General features: G+C 32.5%; 1 protein-coding gene across 1 annotated transcript in view; it reads left to right on the top strand.

The window, feature by feature from the left end:
- The window catches only part of LOC108690836 (transmembrane and TPR repeat-containing protein CG4341-like), a gene marked incomplete at its 3' end in the record, with an annotated part of 241,424 nt that overhangs the window by 155,267 nt on the left and 64,826 nt on the right, over positions 1-21,331 (top strand). The window contains exons 2-4 of the mRNA XM_018198348.1: positions 2,775-3,015; positions 7,524-7,820; positions 15,512-16,406. Coding sequence (XP_018053837.1) covers positions 2,775-3,015; positions 7,524-7,820; positions 15,512-16,406 — 1,433 coding nt within the window. The remainder of the gene's footprint in view (positions 1-2,774; positions 3,016-7,523; positions 7,821-15,511; positions 16,407-21,331) is intronic.

The raw sequence follows: 21,331 nt of genomic DNA, 5'->3' as shown, positions 1-21,331 counted from the left end.
AATTAAAAAATTTTACTTATTATTATACGTATTTTAAATTTACTTTACTTAATATTATACGTGCTTTAAATATTATTTTAGTATTATTCTTTTTATTTATTTTACCCTATTTAGAAGTAACGGTTTATATTAAAATGTTATCTGACGTAATAGCTATTTTATTAAATATTCCGTCAAACAAGTAATACACTTTATTAATTTTCAATTTTATTCCCCGAATGCAAAACACTCGAATGAGGTCTGAATACCTCGATGCACTGATTTACACGGTGATAGGAAACGACCGATCAATAACGAGCGCAAAAATTGTTTCTGCCAACTAATACATGCATACATGAGATGGTGTGTTCGCGGCCCAAGTAATTAATTCATGGACGCGAGATAAAAATGGTTTATTAAATGCCACCCCGAATGATTTGTCGCTGGCATTCGGCCCGAGAACTTCGGTTGATGCGGTTAACGCGATGAACTGACTGAATTGTTGCAAGTCCCGTATTAAATTACACGGCATGGCGAGAAAATAGACAAATTGAGAGAGAAATGGCTTATTTTATTTTGACCGCGGGTCGAATTGCATTAGGTATAATAATACCTATCTCGCAATTTTTAACACGGCTTGTAAACTGGTAACCTAATACAGATTACATTATTACAATACACTGATTAAGTTACAAGCAAATTGCGACGTGCTAAAAAAAACAATTTTATCAATTTTTATTATTTCCATAACTAGTTTTATTTTTTCAGCGCAAATCTGATTATAATTTGTACAAATTCAAATAGAAATTCGATCGAGTTATGTGAATTTTCATCATTGCACTATTATTTAATATTAAAGCACATTTAATTATCATTAGGATTTATTATAAATTAATAATTTCATTATTTAGCTACATAATATTTTATTAAATTATAATCTCTATAGTCAGGGATGGGAAGTAATGCGTTATTTGTAACGCCATTACCATTATCATTGTTTTTTTTTGTAATGATTTTTTTTATAATCCTTATTTTCTTCTGTTGTAATCGATGTTATCGTTACAACAAAAGAAAATTCTTACATTAACAGTTGAATTCAGCTGTTATTTTTATCGATACTTAAATCTCTAATTAACTGTTCGATATAATAATTATAATGTTCGATATAATAATTATACTGTACGGATTTTAAATTATGAACAAGATTCAATTTGATTTCTTTAGATTCTTTATCACTGAAAATAAATCCATACTGAAATTGCTCACGTCATGTTTTTGAGAAAATTAAACTTAAAAATATCGAAAATGGTTCATTTTGGTTCTTCTGAGTTAAAATATCTCAGTAATGTAATGTGATAAAACAATTTTATTTACGGATCTTCAGCAACAAAAATTCTCTAAGTGTCATCTGCTTTTATTGGTTGCATTATACAAGAGACAACAGTTACAATGAGAAGAAAGGAATTTAATCCGTACATAAATATAATTCTTTGAGGACAATTTAAATCATCTGCACATAATGGTTTGTGAGATCGTTGATTATGATTATCTAAAATCAAAATTATCACATATAATTTGTTTAACAATTATTGTTTAAACAAATTAATAAAAATTTAGTTTGAATGAAAATAATAACACTATTGGATTCTACTGAAAAAATTTTCATATAAGTAATGCATTACTTTTTCATTTGTTATAAAAAAAAAACGACAAGTGAAATGATTATTAAAATTACATGAGCAATCCTCAAAGAGGATTATATTTATCTAAAAATGAATTTAAGTTCCCTTTTTTTTATTATGGTTGTTCCTTTTTGCTTAAAACGGCTAATAAGATAGATGACTTTTAGATTTTTGTTGCTGAAAATGAATTCATAAATAAAATTGCTCTATCATGTTACGTTTCCGAAATAATTTAGCTCAAATGCAAACCCAAATGCAAAACCAAAAAATGCAATTTCCGACAACTTTCAAGTTCAATTTTCTTAAAAATGTGACGTAATAGAGCAATTTAATTTACAGATTGTATTTGTACAGATGTATTTAGCAACAAAAAATCTGTAACTCACTAATTGATCATAAACACTCCTATTCGTGAAAAAAAAGTTTAAATTTGATAGTGTTATTTTCATATTTATTCAATACATTATTTTATTAGAACATTCTCAATAACGATATTGTTTATAAAAACAATGTTTAATAAAAATTTTTAATAACTTCTACGCGTGTTTGTAGATCTAAATTTCTAAAGATAAACATACATTAAAAAATAAAAACAATATAAAAAAATTACAAAAAAAGCTTATTAAATAAATATAACATATATTTAAATATATGCTCGCTGTATAGAAAGTTCCGAATTTCAAGTTTCAATATTGATTGTTACAATTAATATTTATTATTAAATAATGTCATTTTTTAATCTAATATTTTATTTTAACATTAAATAAAAATGTAACGAAAAAAATAACGAATCGTTATTTTTTAAATAATGATAAAAAATAAAGAATGAAAATTCGATAGCAATCTAGTGACTTCTGTATAATATATAGAAGTCTGTGGTTTAATGTGTAATTAATCATTGTTACAGTCATAAAAAATTACGACATCATTTTCAAATTGTTATTATAAAAAATAATTATAAAAATAATGGAAAAGTAACTCTTTTATTCCCTGATATAAATTCCCTAGATATAAAAAAATTTATTTATATCGTATATGTGTGTATATATATATATTTTTCAAATTTTCCAAAATATTAATATATAATCTAGATTATCACTTTTTTTGCTGTAGAAGAGCCATCCTGACAAATCCCGACCTACTGGCGAGCACACCTTGGTACCGATTGTTCGAGAATGACTTCTGGGGAACACCGCTGACGGAACGTGGCTCACATGGAAGCTATCGACCGCTCTGTGTGGCCACCTTTCGTCTGAACCATTTTCTAGGTGGTCTCGAACCCTGGGGCTACCATCTGGTGAACGTGGCATTACACGCCGCCTGTACCGTTCTCGTGGTCAAGGTCGCCAGAAAGGTGAGTGTTTGTTTCCGCAATCTCTAAGATATTATCTCGCGAAGCAAAATAAACGAATTATGCGATTACATCACGATGGAATAAAAAGATTTCATTACGTCAAACAAGAAAATGATTATACCAACTAATTGTAAGAGAAGCGCCAACCACGATTAAAATTAGATGTTGGAATAATATTTCTATATGTATTTTAAATACATTTGTTTTAGATATATATGACTACCCGTCGATTATTTTCGGACTTATAATATAATCAATTATGAAATAATAATTTTGTAAATTAAATTTATTGTCGGTTTAAGATGCTGCTAGCTCTTAATCTTAAACCTGTGAAAAAACTTTTATTCTGAAAAACATTATATATACTTCAGCCAGAATAGAAAATTGATAAGAAAATGATAGTATCGTAACATACATAACAAATAGCATACTCTCTAATGCTGATTCTACAATAATGAGTCGGTAGTCGTAAGTTTTATCGGAAGTTAACCAATAGTCAACTTGTAGGACTAACGCTTAGACAACTTCACTGATTAAGACTAAGACTTCCTATTGACTCATTGTAGAATCAGCACTAAATTAAATCAGTGTATTCTTACTGACTTCCGTGTTATACTTAGAATCATTATACACTGATACATCATCAACGAATATTTACTTTTAGAGATTATGATTTTCTGCAGATTCACTTGTAAAGAATCCTAATCCCTCAAAGTGAAGAGTATATTATTACTAAAAGACAATAAATATTTGCTAATGATTACATCAGTTATAAGTGTGGCACTGAAATCATTGATTCATTTTTAGAGAATATGGATTTACGCTAAGATAGAAATAAACTAACGATGACACCTGTAGAACGCATATCACATAGATTTGATAATATTCAATGATATATATCTAGTAATGTAGTGGTAGTGTTATAAAAAAAAATAAAATCCTAAAAGTTCCTCCAGTGCTGAAATATGCTGTATTCCTCTTTTAATTCATCAGAGCTGCCAAGGTTGAATCTGTGGGATCAAATATATTCTTTACACCTGCAAATTTTAATTATTGTTATTAAAATAAATTTAGTATTCATAATTTTTTATTTTAGTTATGTCATTTTGATCTCTTCAAATTAATTAATGCTGTTTAATAAAAAATTGAATGGCTCTCCGGTATCGGTATTATAGATTTTGACATCAGCTTCACAAGATCAATATATTGTATAAAAATGTCATGAAAGATTGATGTATAGTTTGAAATCCATTTAGAATTCGTCAACACTCAACAAAAGTTAATTGCTAATTAATTTTATCTCTACGTCACTTTTGCTTTATTTCGTATAAATTGTCCTTGTTATTTGCCATTTAAGAAAACAATACCGACAATTAATCAAGATTTAGACATCTACTATCGGTAGACTTAATTCTTCTACCATCAATTATACCTTATTGCATGACACTAATTTGCACGATTTAATCGGGGGAGATTAAGAGGAACGCAATTCGCTTCGCAGTAAAAGTCGCGTTATGAATCCATCTAATTATTAAGTAATCATAGGTTCGTTTTATATCTGAAATAAAGCCGCTGAGATCCTTCTTATTTCATCTGTGTGGAAGCACATCTTTAAAGGATCGTCGACGGCAGAATTCAAATAACGAGGGAAAACCCGCTTAACTTTACTATAAGCCTGCTGCACAGTTTTAATTTTACGACGTCACTTCGTTTTAGTTAGCTTGAAATCCCTCTTATTCTGAAAAAGGCAATAGGGCACGGTCTTGAAAAGGAAGTGTAATGGCGATTCGGTGTAACTGTACGCAAATATCTCAAATAACAACTTCCGCATACATCGGAGAATCAAAAGAGTCGCAACAAGGTCCTATCATTCTAATGAGACTTTAATTTTACATTACCTCTTTCGATCATGTTTAACTTAACTTTAACTTGGCGAGTATTTAACTTTGATATGTTTTAATGACGCGTTAAGGAGTTATGCAAAGAACAATTTAATTATATATGCAATAAATTATGCCAAATTCAATTAAAACGTACTAATTTAAATCAATTTAATTATATATGAAAATATATAACAAGAAAAAAAAAAGCCTTTAATAATCAAAGTGAAACGCTTAATAATACTACTGTGAATTTAAAGCATGAATTCGAAAAAAATCTGCAGAGAACACTGCAGAGAAATACTCATATTTATACTTATTACTAGACATGCTAAGGTTCTAGATACATATCAAAATAGCGCAATCCTTTTATTTGAGCCGAAATGCCGACAACTTTCCTATTGACTATTTCGATTACTATTTTGAAAGAACTATTTTCTAAATTTTAAATTAATAAAATTATCACAATTAAAAAAAATCGTTTTTTGTTATTTTTAATTTTTTAAGTATTACATGCTTTAAGAGTACTGAGTTTTTTCCAATTGACGTATTTGACAATAATATCGATGTAATATTTGATATTCAGATTAACGAGCAATATTTTTACAAGTATTTGCTTTGCAATGACAAATTGTTAGCGTGATTTTCCAATTTGTGTCATGTGAATTTGTCTTTTTGCGAATATGTTAAATTTCGTAGCTACTGTCACATTTCGTATCGTACATTTTGTTGATACATACATCAAAAGCACAGAAAGCACTTCCTTATTATCATATTGAATTCCCAATAATAATATGATAATAATAATTGTAATACCATAGTTCTAATAATGGTTGTAATTGGTAATACCAATTTTATTAGATTGTATTATTTCACGCGAAATAATTCCCTCAGTTAAGAATGAACGTGTGGCCAAATACCTACTGATACGTGATTGGATATAATACAAGTACTTAACTCATTTCTTGGAATCATGAAAATAAGCAATAATATCCAAATTGCGTACCGTTTTATAAGTTCATTAGCAACTCAAATCGTTTTAGCGCGTTATTATGAGCATGAGGAAATGGCAAGTACGAGGAACCGCGTTAATTTAATACACACAGCACTTTCTCGTGTAATGAAACTGTCGCGCTAATTAACTGCGTCTAAGTGTATTAATGAAAGTACTTCTCGTACTTCGAGAACAGCGTTTTGAGTTATGCATGCTGTTAATATCTTCGGTAAAACGCTTCGCCGCGAGATGTTTCCTTGGTCTCGATTCCGATCGGTTTTCCTTCTGAGCCATTTCGTCGCCACCTTCGATTTTCTGTTAGCGCATTGAAAAAATATACGACATTTATACAATTTCCCTGCTTGAAATTCCGTTCGTCTCACCGTATCCCTCTATCCCCCTTATTGCAAATGTGCATTGGATCGTATAATTTTCGAATAACCCTCGTCAATGGCTGCTACTGACGATTACCAAGCGTCGTGCATAAAACTGTGAATTGTATTCCTCTACATATTGTATTCCTTACATATTTGATATTTCTTTTCATATTTTGATCCAAATATTTATCCATATTTTCCGATTCTCTCTTTTATTATGAATAAATGATTGTCGTTGTCACACAGTGAATATTTTGCATTTGTGTTCAAATCGATCTTTGACAAAATTTTTTAATTAAATTTTTAATTTAAGTGTTAATTTAATATAATGTGATTGGGTTATTTGAATATTTAAATTGATGAGTGTTAAATTGATATTCAATATTTCTCGATATTAAAATAATACAATTTAAAATAATACAATGAGTAAGTGAACAAATAACACACATACACATGTATAGATATAATTTTTTCTAAAATCTAAATTCTAAGAAATAAATAATAAAATAGATTATATATGAGTATAAGATATGTTAATTTAACATATTATGAATGTTAATTTTATTAAAGAAATTTAGGATAAAAGCAGGAAATATGGAATAGCATTTTTTAATTACCATTGTTCCGATATAAATGCATATAAAGACTTTAAATTTACACGGAACTTTTGAGGAATATGTTCAGCAACAACATCTAATAAATGAAAGTCCAAAATTCAAGTCCAACATCAATATTATCGATTATTCTTTTCATTTTCGATTGTGATTGAAGGCTTACTACTCTATCATGTTTGTGAGGTAATGAAATAAATGAATTGTTACAAAAAGAAGAGATAATTGCTTTTTAAAAATGATACGTAATTGGCAAATTGCACAAATTTTGTTATCGAAACCAATATAAAAACAGGCAAAGTTCTTTGACACATTAATTCATGTTAATTATTTCTTATAACAAAATAGATTGTAACTAATATTATAACATTCTCCATAAAAATCTTACAAGTTTTAGAGAAGTCGACGTGTTATAAGATTCAAATTTTGAATAGACATTATTATTATCGTTATCATTGTTAGCCATTAGTATTATTGGCCATTTGTCCAATAGGCAATTAAATCGAAACTCGGATCAAGCAATCCTCATGGCGGAATAGTAGAGTCAATTAACGTTGGAGTTAATTTGCCCCACTCCCGTCGAAGGATCGCCACGCGAGACGTTTACATGTGTACCTTACTAGATATCCGCAATTACACTCCGCAGGTCCTACCAGGAAGGAGCAATCTCGCGCACGCGATCACAGGTTTCCTGTTTGCGGTTCATCCCATTCACAGTGAAGCTGTGGCTGGTATAGTCGGACGTGCCGACCTTCTTGCCTGTTTCCTGACCTTGATATCTTTCTTGACGTATTCAGCCCATTGTAATCGCACGAGACCGTCGTTTCCTTTGCTGCTGGCCCTAGTGTCGTCGACGTTGGCTACCCTTGCCAAGGAAACGGGCATATCGTCCTTGGCTCTCTGTCTTCTGTGGGAGCTCTGTCGTGGCGAGCCAAGTCGAAAGGTAAGTAGCGCGATATTATCTAGTTTATCATTTTATATATCAGTATCGAGTATTATAGATGTCAAATTAGATATTTAGAACAAGAAATGAAAATAACTCGAGGTTAATTTTAAATATAAAATTGTCTCTAGAAAAAGTTTAAAATTTTGTTCACTCTTCTTTTGAATCTTTTTAATATTCGTTCTTTCGAATCTTTTTATTATTCATCTTCTGAGACATATACACCGCAGACAGTAAAAACATTTTGTTGTGCTTATGTTAAAATTAATTCTAATTAAAATTTTTGTGTGAATTGAAATTTTTAACATATTTGAGTGTTAACATAATGTCATTGTGTTATTTGAACAGTTTGTATTAAATTAATATTCAAAATTTATTGTTAGTGTTAAAATGACATAATTTATAGGTAGAGTCCGAATTAAAGTTCTGAGATCGAGTTAACCATAGCTAGCTCTCCCCATTACACCTCATCCCCCACCGCCCGCGCCATGGCGCCATTGGCGCGTCGCTCCATCGCTCGCCATAACTTCGAGCGAGTGGCAGTGCAGTAGGGAGAATCGTGAGAAACGAGCTACGATCAACTCGAATTGGTATATCGGTCGGCGTAATAATCCGAGTTCTATTTATAAGTAAAATATAACGTAGTTTTAAATGCAAATTTCATTTATAATATGTTAAATTAACATGTACATTTTATTCATTTAATTTGAAATTTACGTTTTAAAGCTACATTATTTTCATTTTGTGATACATAGTGTACACGTAACATAAAAATAATGTAGTTTTAAAACGTAAATTCCAAAATAAATGAATAAAATGTACATGTTAATTAATTTAACATATTATAAATGTTAATTTTACTGAAGAAATATGCTTCCCCAATTTGTTTCCAAATTGCATCAAAGTGTTACATTGTGTTACATATTATTTATTTTTTAATATATTCGTCTTGCGTAGAATTAATACAATAATTTAGATGAATCGTTTGGTGAAATGTGAAAACATTTGTTAACGTAAATTTTCGATCGTAAATTGCACAGATTATCGCCATATAAATATATACAGTCTCGTATATTAGTATGGCAATAATCTGCACAGGTGAAAAATTTACATTAACATGCTGACGTATTAATAAATAAATATTAAGAAAGTTTTATATATATTCTTTGCTCGCGATAGTGATAATGATATAATGTAAACACTCTTAATATATAATTGCACATATGAGATATGAAGTATAAGTACGCAAAATTAAGAGTATTCAGAAAATGTAGTATTGATAAAGATATCTTTAGCTACATGAAACCGGAAACTTGATGTCTTCGCTTTGATAAAACTGATACTGGCACAAGATTTCGCGAATCGATATCAGTTTGCAGACGCGCCGCACGATTTCCGCGATTGCCACGCGCGAGAACACCGCGTCGTCGTTTATCCGCGCGTCTTGTTTCGTGAAGCGTGAAAGTTTCGACAGGGAAACAAGGCGGAAGACAGGCAGAACCCGCGTGCGAGCGTACGGATTCGGGGAAGCGTGTAACCGATAACGCAGTGCCGTTGCAATGCGCTGCATCTTGTCTGCATTCTGGCGAAGACAGCAAACTGATGCACACACGGTAAACCACCTTTTCTCTAGCCTCCACGTTTAGGCGCCTACTGTCGTCACTCACATCCCCCATCTCCTCTACCCTTCGCAATCTCCAAAACCTCGTTCGCCATCTCCTTTTGCGCACGATGCATCTGGATGCGCTGGATGCACCGGACGCCTCGCGTGATGCATGACGTGCACCCATCTCTTTCCCTACCCTAACCGCGATTGGAGGGGTGCCAAGAGGATCGTTCGCATTTTCCGACGTCCTTCCGAGCGCCTCTGAGCCTCACAACTTTTTCGTTCTTTCCGTTTGCTTCTCTTTTCCTCCATTTATATTTCTCTTCTTATATTTCTCTCTCATCTTCATGTTCGCGTCATCGACAGCATCTCTCTACAGCTCCCTCTCCCTCTCTTCTCCCATCGTTTCTCGAAAGAAATTAGATTTTTAACACAAAGTTTCAAATTGTATATTTCTTACATCGAGAATAGCAATTTTAATAAATTTTTATAAATCTTTGTAATTTTTTAATTATACAAAATTCAATATGACATACAATACATAATTTTTAAAGGAAGACTGTGATTTTTTTCATACAAATGACAAGATCCAGGACAGAAATACTTCACCGTTCGGAAACGAAAACATCATCGACGTTAGCAATGATACTTACGCTTTCTCGATTACTGTTCGCTTTGTCCAACCATGCAGAAATATGCATGAAATAGAAGCTGCATCGGAATCCGGAGAGACAAACGAGACGTGACGTTCGGCAGATGAGAACTAGAAGCGGGATAGACGCGGAAAGCGCGCGAAGAGCGGAAAGCGGAAATTTATTAAGTTACGATCGAACTGTCCGGAACGATCGCGAAGTAATTGGAAAAAATCTGGTTTTCAGATTATCGATTCAGCAAGAGTATCGAACAGCCGGTTAGATATCTCCTCGTGAAATATCGCCGGAACGTTAAATCCGGCTCCGTGACATTTGTTTCCTTTTGGATGCTTCGTTGGCCGTTTTATCGGAGATAAAACAATATCGTCGCGGAACAGAAAATCCACGATAAGTGATGGAATTACGACAATTATGGCGGAACCTAATCTAAGCTAATTCCAGTATATATCCAAATGAGAGAACGTATTTGGATATGTTGAAACATTTGGAATTTAAATGCACGATAACGTTTTTTTTAAGAAATAAAAGTTTTAACAGCGACGTTTAAATGTAATAAAAGCCAATGACGAGTTTATCACATTTTACGTATAAATTACACAAACATTCTTTCATAGATTGATTTACATCAATTCGAAATAAATAGCAGAATAATAAAAGATGAGAATAATAAAAGATTTTTTATCGGGAATTTTTCAGACATTTAAGAATGCTATCATTTATAGCGTGCAGTTGCTTAAAAAGAAATATGTTGGGTATTGGAAAATATATCATTTTTTAAACAGGTAATTATGTGTTTTCTTTATATCAATTGATTTGCATCATTCTTATTCTGTGCATAAAAATGTTAACTCTCCAACGGCACACGTCCATCATTCGTATCGTATCATTTCTAAATTTTTATTTCTCATATATTTACGTAATTTTTATTTTTCCAAACTTTTTTCCAATGTCTACATAATAGAATAAATTAAAAACCTAAAAGAATAGCGTGAATTTTTATAGAATATTTATAGAACATTTTAAGGGTATATTAGAGTTAATTAGAATATCATCAGTTATTTTAATAAGTAGTATATATTTTTAATCTGTGCTCTGATAGAAATGTATTGAAATGTATTATAAAATAAATGATAAAAGTCTCAGTTTTTTCATACAAGTACTTTATGTATTTAAGATTATTTATGTAAAGTTACATTGTGATGTTATGAACACAATTTTTATATATATGTATATATAGTTTGTTTAAAATATAAATATATTAACGTATTTGTAAAAATGATTCCTTAAGATCTCAAAATGATGTCGGACACAAACGACTCATATATATGCTCTAAGGTGCTGAAAATAAATGTGCCGTTGCAGAGTTAACCTTTTATAATAGCTACTAAACGCAGAGTGGTATCTCTATGCTGAGCTCTACCGCAAGCTGCACAAAAACGATATTAAACACCGAAATATTTGATCCTTTTGACTATACATGTCGTCACACTTATATTAAAATAAAATTACAATTGTTTATTTTTTCTTTTCTTTTAAATTAATAATTAATAATTAAATTTGTGCTTATATAAAGATCTAGAATATAAACATTTCGTCAGTAAAAATGTGAATTGTATGAAAAACTTGTATCATGTTAATTAAAAGTGATCTATTTCTTTGAACGTAAAATGTATCAATAACAATACTGAATCACATCTAATATCAATAGCGTATTCTATCGATCGATTTCGAAATACAACGAATAAATTATTGTAACATTTAATGCACGTAATATTACACTGTCTTCGCGAAATATACAGAGTGCCTTATTGTATGTAATACGGATAATTGTCGCTGTCACAGAAAGTCTTTATAACAAAAGTTTTGGTCCGGAATTAGCGGTTACGGAGCCACTGGCGTCGAGCGGATACACAGCTCGTCGTAACCCGCTCGCATCGTCCGGAAAATTACATCTTACGGTTGTAACGAACTTGGCGGAAGTTTGTACGAAGCGCGACGTATCGTTCGTTTATTAAGGCGAGCTTTAAACTATTCACGGCCGTGCCTCAACAAATCTTCCCGTGTAGTGTCTCTTCTCTTTCGCGACGCTCGAACTCGCGGCGCAAGAAACTTCAGAATAATACAAAATTGGAATAGAGAAAGGAAGAAGAGTGAGTCGAACAGGGAAAGGGTAATGCGAAGTAATAAGGCGTACCGAACGCAACGTGCAGTAAAATGCGCGCGCGCGCGACACTGTCCTTAAACACGACGACGTGGCATTCAATTTCGCGTCAGCTAACTTTTTTAACGAACTTTGTGTGGCACACTTTGCGCCAGTTCTCATTCCAGTCGGAGATACGGAGACGAGTGTCTCGGCACAGTGAAGAGCGTAATCGTGCTTAACGTGAATTATAAATTCACCGCAAACTATTATTTCAGTCTGATCCGACTGTCTGTGTAACTTTCGAATCGCGTTTCCAGCCGCGGTTACTGCGGACGGAAATTTCATTAAGACTCTTCGCGCGAATTTCGTACAGTTTAATATAATCTAATAATGTAATCTAGAGAACGTGTTCCCTGAAATATTTTCCATTTTGTAAAAACCTTATAATGGTAAATTTCTGTTATCTAATGTATTACAAAAAATTATTTAAAAAATGCTTACATATTATTTTCCACATTAATTTACATTCCTGTCTATTATTTGTAAGTATATTTTCATGTCCCACATACTATGCCACTAATATGTCTATTATTTTCATATTTCCGTAATGCAAATGCAGTGTTGATAATATATTCACAGAAATGCAATTAGTTCGGCCCAGACTGGCAAAGTTACTTCACTATAAATCAATGGACCACTTTAGTTACTTTCAGTCCGTCTTATGTCTCAGAATTAATAGGTTTATTACAAACAAATCTTTTGAAGATTCTTTTTGAATAATGAGATATTTGACTAATTGCATTATCTTTATATCCGTTTTTAAACAGTTAATTTTTTAAAATAATTATATTTTAATTATTTAAGAAAATATACTTCTGGTTTTAGAAAAGATGTAATATTTGAAATCTGTTTTATGTACTTGATGCATATTTCTTCTTTAAAAAAAATTTTTTTTTTAAAGAAAGGATAATGTAATCTAAAGGGCATGCTCCCCCTGTAATATTTTCCATTTTGTACAATAAAATCTTTGTAATGACAAATCTCTATTATCTATTATCTAATACGTTACAAACAAATAAATACATTGATTATTATTAAATGATTAATATGTAATATTATTACTATTATTCAATACTTAAGTTCATTTTTTTAATTTTCCAAAATTGATGTCAAAATTTATAACACAGTTATTGATCCTGGAATTATAAGACTCATTTAATTTATATTAATTAAAAGGCATTTAATGTCAAAGAATTAAAATTACATAAAATGATATTATATATAAAAAAAAATGAATATGAAATTTTATTAAGAAAATTATTAAGAATAATGTAAAGAGTGCAACAGAACTTAATTAGACTGATGGTCATTAAAATTGCAACATTATATTGCAATAGTGATAACGACTAAAAATCTGCTTATGAAATATTAGAGTAGTAACTGTTTGTATTATTGTTTATGACGAGAAAATCAGTAATCAGAAAGAGAGCCTTCATTTAATTTTTATTTTTTAATACTTTAATATTATTTTTTAATCTTTCCAAAAAATCTAAAAAAAAATGATGAATTTAACATTGAGAAAGTGTTATGACTAAAAATTTAATGTTACTCACTTAACAAGTTCTGTGCAGAAATGTGAGAAATATCATACTTTTAATTTTTAACATTATATTCGGTTATATTACAGTACATAACAATTCAATCAGGTAATTAAATTAATATTATTTTCGCTTTACGATTTCGTTAAAAGCGGATATTTCCAAAAGAAAGAACCTATTTTGCCATTCTTCAATAACATTTGTTTATTGCAAATGAAGAGCATCGCGAAGCGTTCTCCCTCCGCATTTCGACAACATGAGCATTATATAGTGAGATCTATCTATATATATCTTGTTCATTGATTCATCGAACAAACTATTTTCTCCTTTCCATCCGATCGAAATTACTTTCCGGTCGGCTGGAATGTCGCGTTCGCCGAAGCAAACATCGCTGCAACAAGACTTTCATACTTCCAATTCCCCTTTTCTCTTTCTGCTTATTCATGAGAAAAAAAGATTACGAATGCATCATAACAATGTGGAGACAACATATAGCCGATGAACTGACAACAGGAATACCACGCGCTGTGTTATTACAGTATCATATTTCCCGAGATACATACCTTGCATTTCTACAATACTTTTTATTATTTCTATATATGTATTATATGTACATATATCCGCAAGCAACACATGTGCCACGCTGATGCACGTGTGTCGCGACACAGAGTATGCGCTTGCATGCCATCTTGTAGTTACGTGTTTTAAATCTATGACGCCATTCTCTTTATTACGGCAAAAAAGTGTGTTGTAAGTCATTTTTATGCGACCACGCATAAAAATCAGCAATCCATCTAGAAAAACTATTCATAATTTCTTATATCGTATTTATTCTCCTGCAAGAAAAGTATGACATTTAAAAAAATTAACATAATTATCTGAAAGAGAAAGAGAGAGAAAGAGAGAGAGGGGGGAGGGGAGAGAAAATTGCGTATTTTAAAATTAATTATTATTTATTACAGCAGTTATTTTAGAGCTAATCGCTTGTTTCATGTTATCTAAAATAATATAGATATTCGATTTTGTTATAATGTTATTATATATTACCTCTCTAAAAATTACTTCCTATTTTAGTGTTATTTTTTTTCTTAAGCTTAATTTACATAAGAGAAACGCAAAACACGAGTCGCAGGTCGCAAGCTTGTTGCGTCAACCAATCTCGAAGCGTCACTTTTAAAATTGACGCATCGGATTGGCTGACGCAACTCGCGTTCTTATGTAGAGCGGGCTTTATGTAATTCTTCTTTAGAAAGGATTTGTTTTCAACTTGTATCACTTTTCTTGATTAAAAGCGGATATATTTAGAATACAATTCGTACACAATGAAATTCGAAAGTCGAAAAATTTATGTCATTTTTCTTACGGGGAATATGTATATTTTGTGTGTTTATCATTATCCAGATGGCAAACTGCTATATAAGTGTGTTAGTCATTTATTATGTTACACACTTTATGATCGATTTTGTTTTATCATTTTGTATTTTAGTTAAAATCTCTACAATAACTATTGAAACGTTTGATTTTAGCGGTTGCAGTTACCAACCAAAAAATTAAAAAACTTATAAAATATACCGTACCGACACCTGTCTGTTATGTGCGACCTAAATTAACATTTGACCTAATTTAATCAAACTCCAAACCCAATGAACTATAAGTGTGTAATGCCATACCTGTCGATCGTTGAATTTCAGGGCAACTGCAGCGTGTTCACTCGGGGTCGTAGTGTCGGTATTCTGTCGGGCGGTCTCGCGCTGCTCGCGCTGGGTCGGCTTAAGCTTGCCGGCAGCAGACCGGAATTCGCGAGCGCGGACAATCCGACAGCGAGGCATCCGTCGCGACTAACGCGCAGTCTGACGTTCCTATATCTCCCGGCGGCCAGCGCGAGAATGTTACTGTGTCCGAGCACGCTCAGCTTCGACTGGTCGATGGACGCCGTGCCGCGCATAACGAGCCCATTCGATCTACGGAATCTTGAGTCTGTGTGTCTGTACGCCGTTCTAATTGGCGCGGCATTCTGGGCAGTTAGAGGTTTGCGACGACCATGCCGGGACTCGACGATAGGCCTATTTCAACAAACGTACCCACGATCGGCATCATCCAGGTGTCCCGTGTGCGCCGGCAGGCGCATCGGCGGTTGCCATACGGACGGCTGTCGGGCGGCAAACAACAATAACAACAGTCCGTTCGGCGATTGTCATTGTGCCAAGAGACCAAACAGTAATGCCGGCGTGAATGGTGTTAACGTCGGCAGCCGACAAACAACGGCCACTGCCGTTGCCATCTCCCTGGGCTTCCTTGTATTTCCGTTCCTGCCGGCGAGCAATCTTTTCTTCTACGTGGGCTTCGTCATAGCCGAGAGGATACTGTACCTGCCCAGCGTGGGCGCCTGTTTAGCGGTCGGTGCCGCGGTATCCGGATGTTACCGGATAGCAAGAAGAAACGGGTCCAGAACACGTGGCAGAGCGGTGCTGTTAGGAACGGCGATTCTCATCGGCATGTTGTCAGCGAAAACACTCGTGAGAAATGCCGACTGGAGGGACGAGGAGAGCTTGTATAGATCCGCGCTGCACGTCAATCCTCCGAAAGGTAAGCGATCGCTTAATCGAAACATAAAGCCGGAAACACAATGAAAAGCACAAAAAAGGTAATAAGAACAGAGAGTAAAAGATTTCAACTTATCAGAAAGCGTCCATTCTATTATATATGATTTCTGATCTTGTAAGTTGAAATTCGGTTCTTCCTATTTCTATTGCCTGGCTTTTCATTGTGTTTCCAGCTTAAAGCTGAAAACACAATAGAAACAGGGAACAGACAATAACGAATCGCTTAATCAAAGCTCTTTGGGGTGTAAGTTCGATATATACACGATAGCGTAATATACATATACATGTATATTAGTGAAAATAGCAGATACATGTTATTTTGTAAATAATTCAAAGCTGTTTCTCGCATCCTTTTCCTGAGTTCCTAGAAGTGAGTTTATATTTGTGTATTTCTTATGTATGATATATATCGACAATGAGAGACATGCAATATTAAGTGATATGGAAAAGACAAATAACTTTTATCGTAACTGGGTGCGCTATGATAATTTTAATTGACTATTGTAAAACATATCAAACTTTACATAGAAATAACATCTATAGCGTTTATTTTCCTGCATCATGCAATGAAACATTAAGGAAAATATGCATAGGAAAATATTAGTGACATGAGTGATGTAATTGAATTGTATCTATGGAATATATACTATAGAATATATATTATAGAATAGAATACCAGAAACAAAAGACAGAAAAATGCTATCCAGTCATACAACTGAATGAGTAGCGTGAAATGAGGTTGACTCGCCTTTCAATTAATATTCACACAATAAGCAACCATCTTCTTTTTACATGCAAAATTCTTCGTCAATAGCTGAATTATCATTATAGATACGCTGAGGATGACTTAACCAGAGTCGGAACGTATGGTGTAATGTAATTGTATAGAATTGATACAACGATTAATTGTTAGAATAAATTTTATTGCGCTTTAATTATCGCGCTGATTCCTTACAGCTTTGTTTTCACAGTCTATTTTATTACTAGTTTAATGATTAATTGGATTTATAAGAGAGAGAGAGAGAGAGAGAGAACTAATCATCAATCGCTTGGCGAGTACGTTAACTGCTTTATCGGCTTGAACATGCTCGTTGTTGCAGTCCTAGATGCAAGATCCGTTTGTTCGTGTCTACTATGTATAAGATTAACTAACTAGAAATCGATATTTCGAAAATCAATAAGTGACAAAGGAAGATCAATTCCGGTCAACGGGTCTTTTAAAAAAAATAATAGAAAAATAATAGAGTTTCATCTGAGTTCTGTGCGACTATGTGACATTTGGTAGTGCAGTGACTTGATTTCTTTCATATTGGTATTCTAATAAAAATTTAATGTTTTCTAATTGAATGGTATCGGTTCTCTTTTGAGTGAATTGACACGTTTGAATATGAGCAGCAAATAGTTTCCTCATTTTAAACAACTCAAAAAATTAAGTTTATTAGTAAAGAGAAAAAAATCATTTCTCAACTTAAAAAATTATTGACTAATCGAACAATCAGTAAAAAGAATAGACTCTCAGGGCTGCCGCATACAAAATTCCGCAACAGTGACCGTAAGACGTAAACTTAAGCCGATGAGGATATTGTTTTAGGTCTACGTCTAATCTAACGGAAATGGAAATAACAATAAATTTATCCATAACCTCGCAATTAAGTGAATTTCAACCAGTTAAAGTTGTCTTATGGTTAAGTTTATTGCTATTTCTATTTCATTATAATGCATAGATCTAAAGCAGTATCCTGATTGAGTCATCGGCTTAAGTTCACGTCTTAAGGTTACTGTTATTTTATTAGAAATTTGGTCTGCGGCAGTCCTTACGACCATGGCACATGCCTTTCGTAACAGTAACCATAAGACGTAAGAATCAGCCAACAACACAGAGAATTCTTTTGTATTCTTAATTCTAATTGGCTGATTCTTACGATACGTCTTATGATTACTATTATGGAAGGTGTGTGCCATTTAGAAATATGATCAAATATTATTTTTATCATTTTTGTATTCCGTTTCACAACTTTGAAAAATCACTCTTTCAAATTGTGATGATTTTACTATTTTACAAAATTATAATAAATCCGTATGTAATATATATAATAATTTATCAAAAGTGATATAACTTAAAATACAGGGTTGAAAATAACGCGTTACTTGTAACGCCGTTACTATTATTTTTGTTATTTTTTTTTTTCGATAACGATCGTTATATTTTTTGTCTGGTAACGGCACCGTTGTTATCATCTTTAGTAACAGTAATGAAATCGACCGTTATTTTATCGTTATTTAAATCCCTTATTATCTTTACAATTATTCAATAAATCACATTACTTTTATGTAATTGTTAGATTTTATAATGGAAGTTTAAATATCGAAAAATGTTTTATACTTCATATCTTAGGCTGTATTTCGATATTTATTGCCAATACTGAAAATCTGTAGTATAGGTACATATAAGTAATGTGGATTACAATATAAATTTTCATTATTGGCAGTGAATATTGAAATGCACTCTTGATAACGATATTAATGTTTAAAAACAATGTTTAATAAAAATTTTTAATAAAACTTACGTTTATAAATTACAATTTAATTTTCTAAAGATAAGCATATATTAAGAAATAAAAATGTTAATGTAAAGAATTATTAAAGATTTATTAGAGAGTTTAATATAAAGAAAAAAAAGCTCGCTGTAAGAGTGGCTTAGAATTTTAATATCGATATTTTCATGATTAGTATTGATTATTAAATATATAATGTAATTTTTTAATTTAATATTTTACTTTCACATTATAAAAAAATAATGATAAAGTTACGAATCGTTACTTTTTAAATAATGTGTTATTCTTTTATAAAGTAAGGTTCCCAATCTTACCGAAATATCACCAACAGTTTCTATCTAGATCAGCCAAATAAAACTATTTCTTCTTCAAACTTTGATCACTAAAACTGTCTTAACTTTAAATGTTTCCTTTAGAAGACTCTACTTTTTATTTACAAAAACAATACAACTTAAATATATCATTCTTGTAGAAGATATTATGATCTCTCTTGAAAACCTTGAGAACGACGAGTGCTATTTGGCGGACAGATTGTGAAGTTAAATTAGTTTACTTTTGATGATTAATAGAGTAATTTTGCTTAACTTATTCATAATAATAACTAGAATTTTTTTTTTTTTTTTTTTAGTCATGTCACTTTTGAAGCAAGAAAACGAATGTATGTACATTCTTGACTTTTATCCTCCACATCCGGAGACACATGTGTGTGTGTATATGTATACGTTAAGCAATAAACAAGAACAGAAGAAATGACGACAATGGAAGAAGAAATATTAATATACATCTGACAGTTAGTTATCATTATTAAGTAGAATAGCTACTTAAAAACTCTTACTCTTTACTGAATAATGTATTTTTTTAACGACCTACACGCGATATACCGCCGCACGTATCATAGGTCCAACATCGTCTCAATATCTTATGAAGTATCGTCACCGCCAATGACATTTTTATCAACTATGACCATTCCGTCGTCGACTACGAGCTCTTAAATGCACGATATCTATGAGGACATCACTCTTTATACACGAAGAGTCGTAAAAAAAGGGAGAAGAACAACCGATGTCCCTTGCGTTACCGCCTCATCGGACGGATTAAAGACATAAAGATAGTAAAACGTGCCGCGCGCGCGTTAATAATAAAAAGCCATTGCGCGTTGATCGAAGCCCGATAGGCGCGTCACCGCAGCAAAATATACGACCATGTAAAAGTGAAATTCCCTGCCAGCCGACGCGGCGTGGAGCCGACGCTGTATCGCGCGCTGTCTGTTTTCTCGTTACAACGCCGCGCCATACCAGAGCCATTGTAGCACCGACGGGCGTGTGTTATCCCGTCTGTTCATCTTGCACCTCGACGCGGGCAACTGTGCGCCTATATCATGTCCATAAAATCGGAAAGAAGACTACACGGTGTGCAACAAGAAAAAAATCTAGAACTCATCTTTTTTTTATTTCTACTGCGCTTTATTTTCCTCCTTTTTCCTTTTTCGCAATTTCTCGAGTCTTATACTCTTATATATTTTCCATGCGAGTTTACATATGTCTTGACTCGCAGATATATATACTTGCGTATGCAAAAAGTACTGATTTTATGTAGAGGTAGAATAAAAGAGAGTTTTGTTGAAAACTTCTTTTTTAAAGTAATTTTAGCGTGAACTGTTAACAAACTGATTACAAAGTAAATTTGTCGGAGAGATTTGAATATATTGCATCCTTACTATATATTTTATAGTATATCTTGTAAAGATTAATTGTTTTTACTTAAAGAAGTATTCAAAGAGTGTTTTTATTGAAGAAATCAACTGAAAGTTTCAACTTTCATATCTTTAAATATAAGCTACATACACGTACCTATATATTGTACTTCTTATTTCCAATAATTTCACAAGTACATTGCAGAGATTATTCTCTGCGATTATTATATCTTTTAAATTATTCTCTATCGCGCGATTGCTTAACGCACTGAAAGATTAACTATTTCTCTCCTTCGCTTCTTCCAGCTCTGCATATCTCTCATATTTTTAATCTATCTGACGGAAACGTCTTATGCGCGCCAACATATACGCGCGTTAAGAGCATACGCGAGTTTCTCGTTTCTTCTCATCCGTCGGGTTTTCCCTTTAATGCACCCTTCTAATCCGTCCTGACCTTTTTTCACCTTTTATCCACTTTCATACGGCGCTTATCCTCTACGGTATACTTTTTCGTAATTATTTTAACTTACAGTCCCGCGAACGTAACTGCTCTGGCCGGCTTCTCTCTCACTGTACTGGCGAGAATTTTTGTTTCGTTTCTGTAACGCGTTTCATCCGCGCGATACAACGCGAGTATATTGCCAGAGAGACGCAACGAGT

The sequence above is a fragment of the Atta colombica genome, unplaced genomic scaffold, assembly GCF_001594045.1.
Source record: "Atta colombica isolate Treedump-2 unplaced genomic scaffold, Acol1.0 scaffold38, whole genome shotgun sequence".
NCBI classification, from domain to species: domain Eukaryota; kingdom Metazoa; phylum Arthropoda; class Insecta; order Hymenoptera; family Formicidae; genus Atta; species Atta colombica.
Note: the sequence above shows the minus strand (reverse complement) of the source record. Positions and strands in the feature narration are given on the sequence as shown.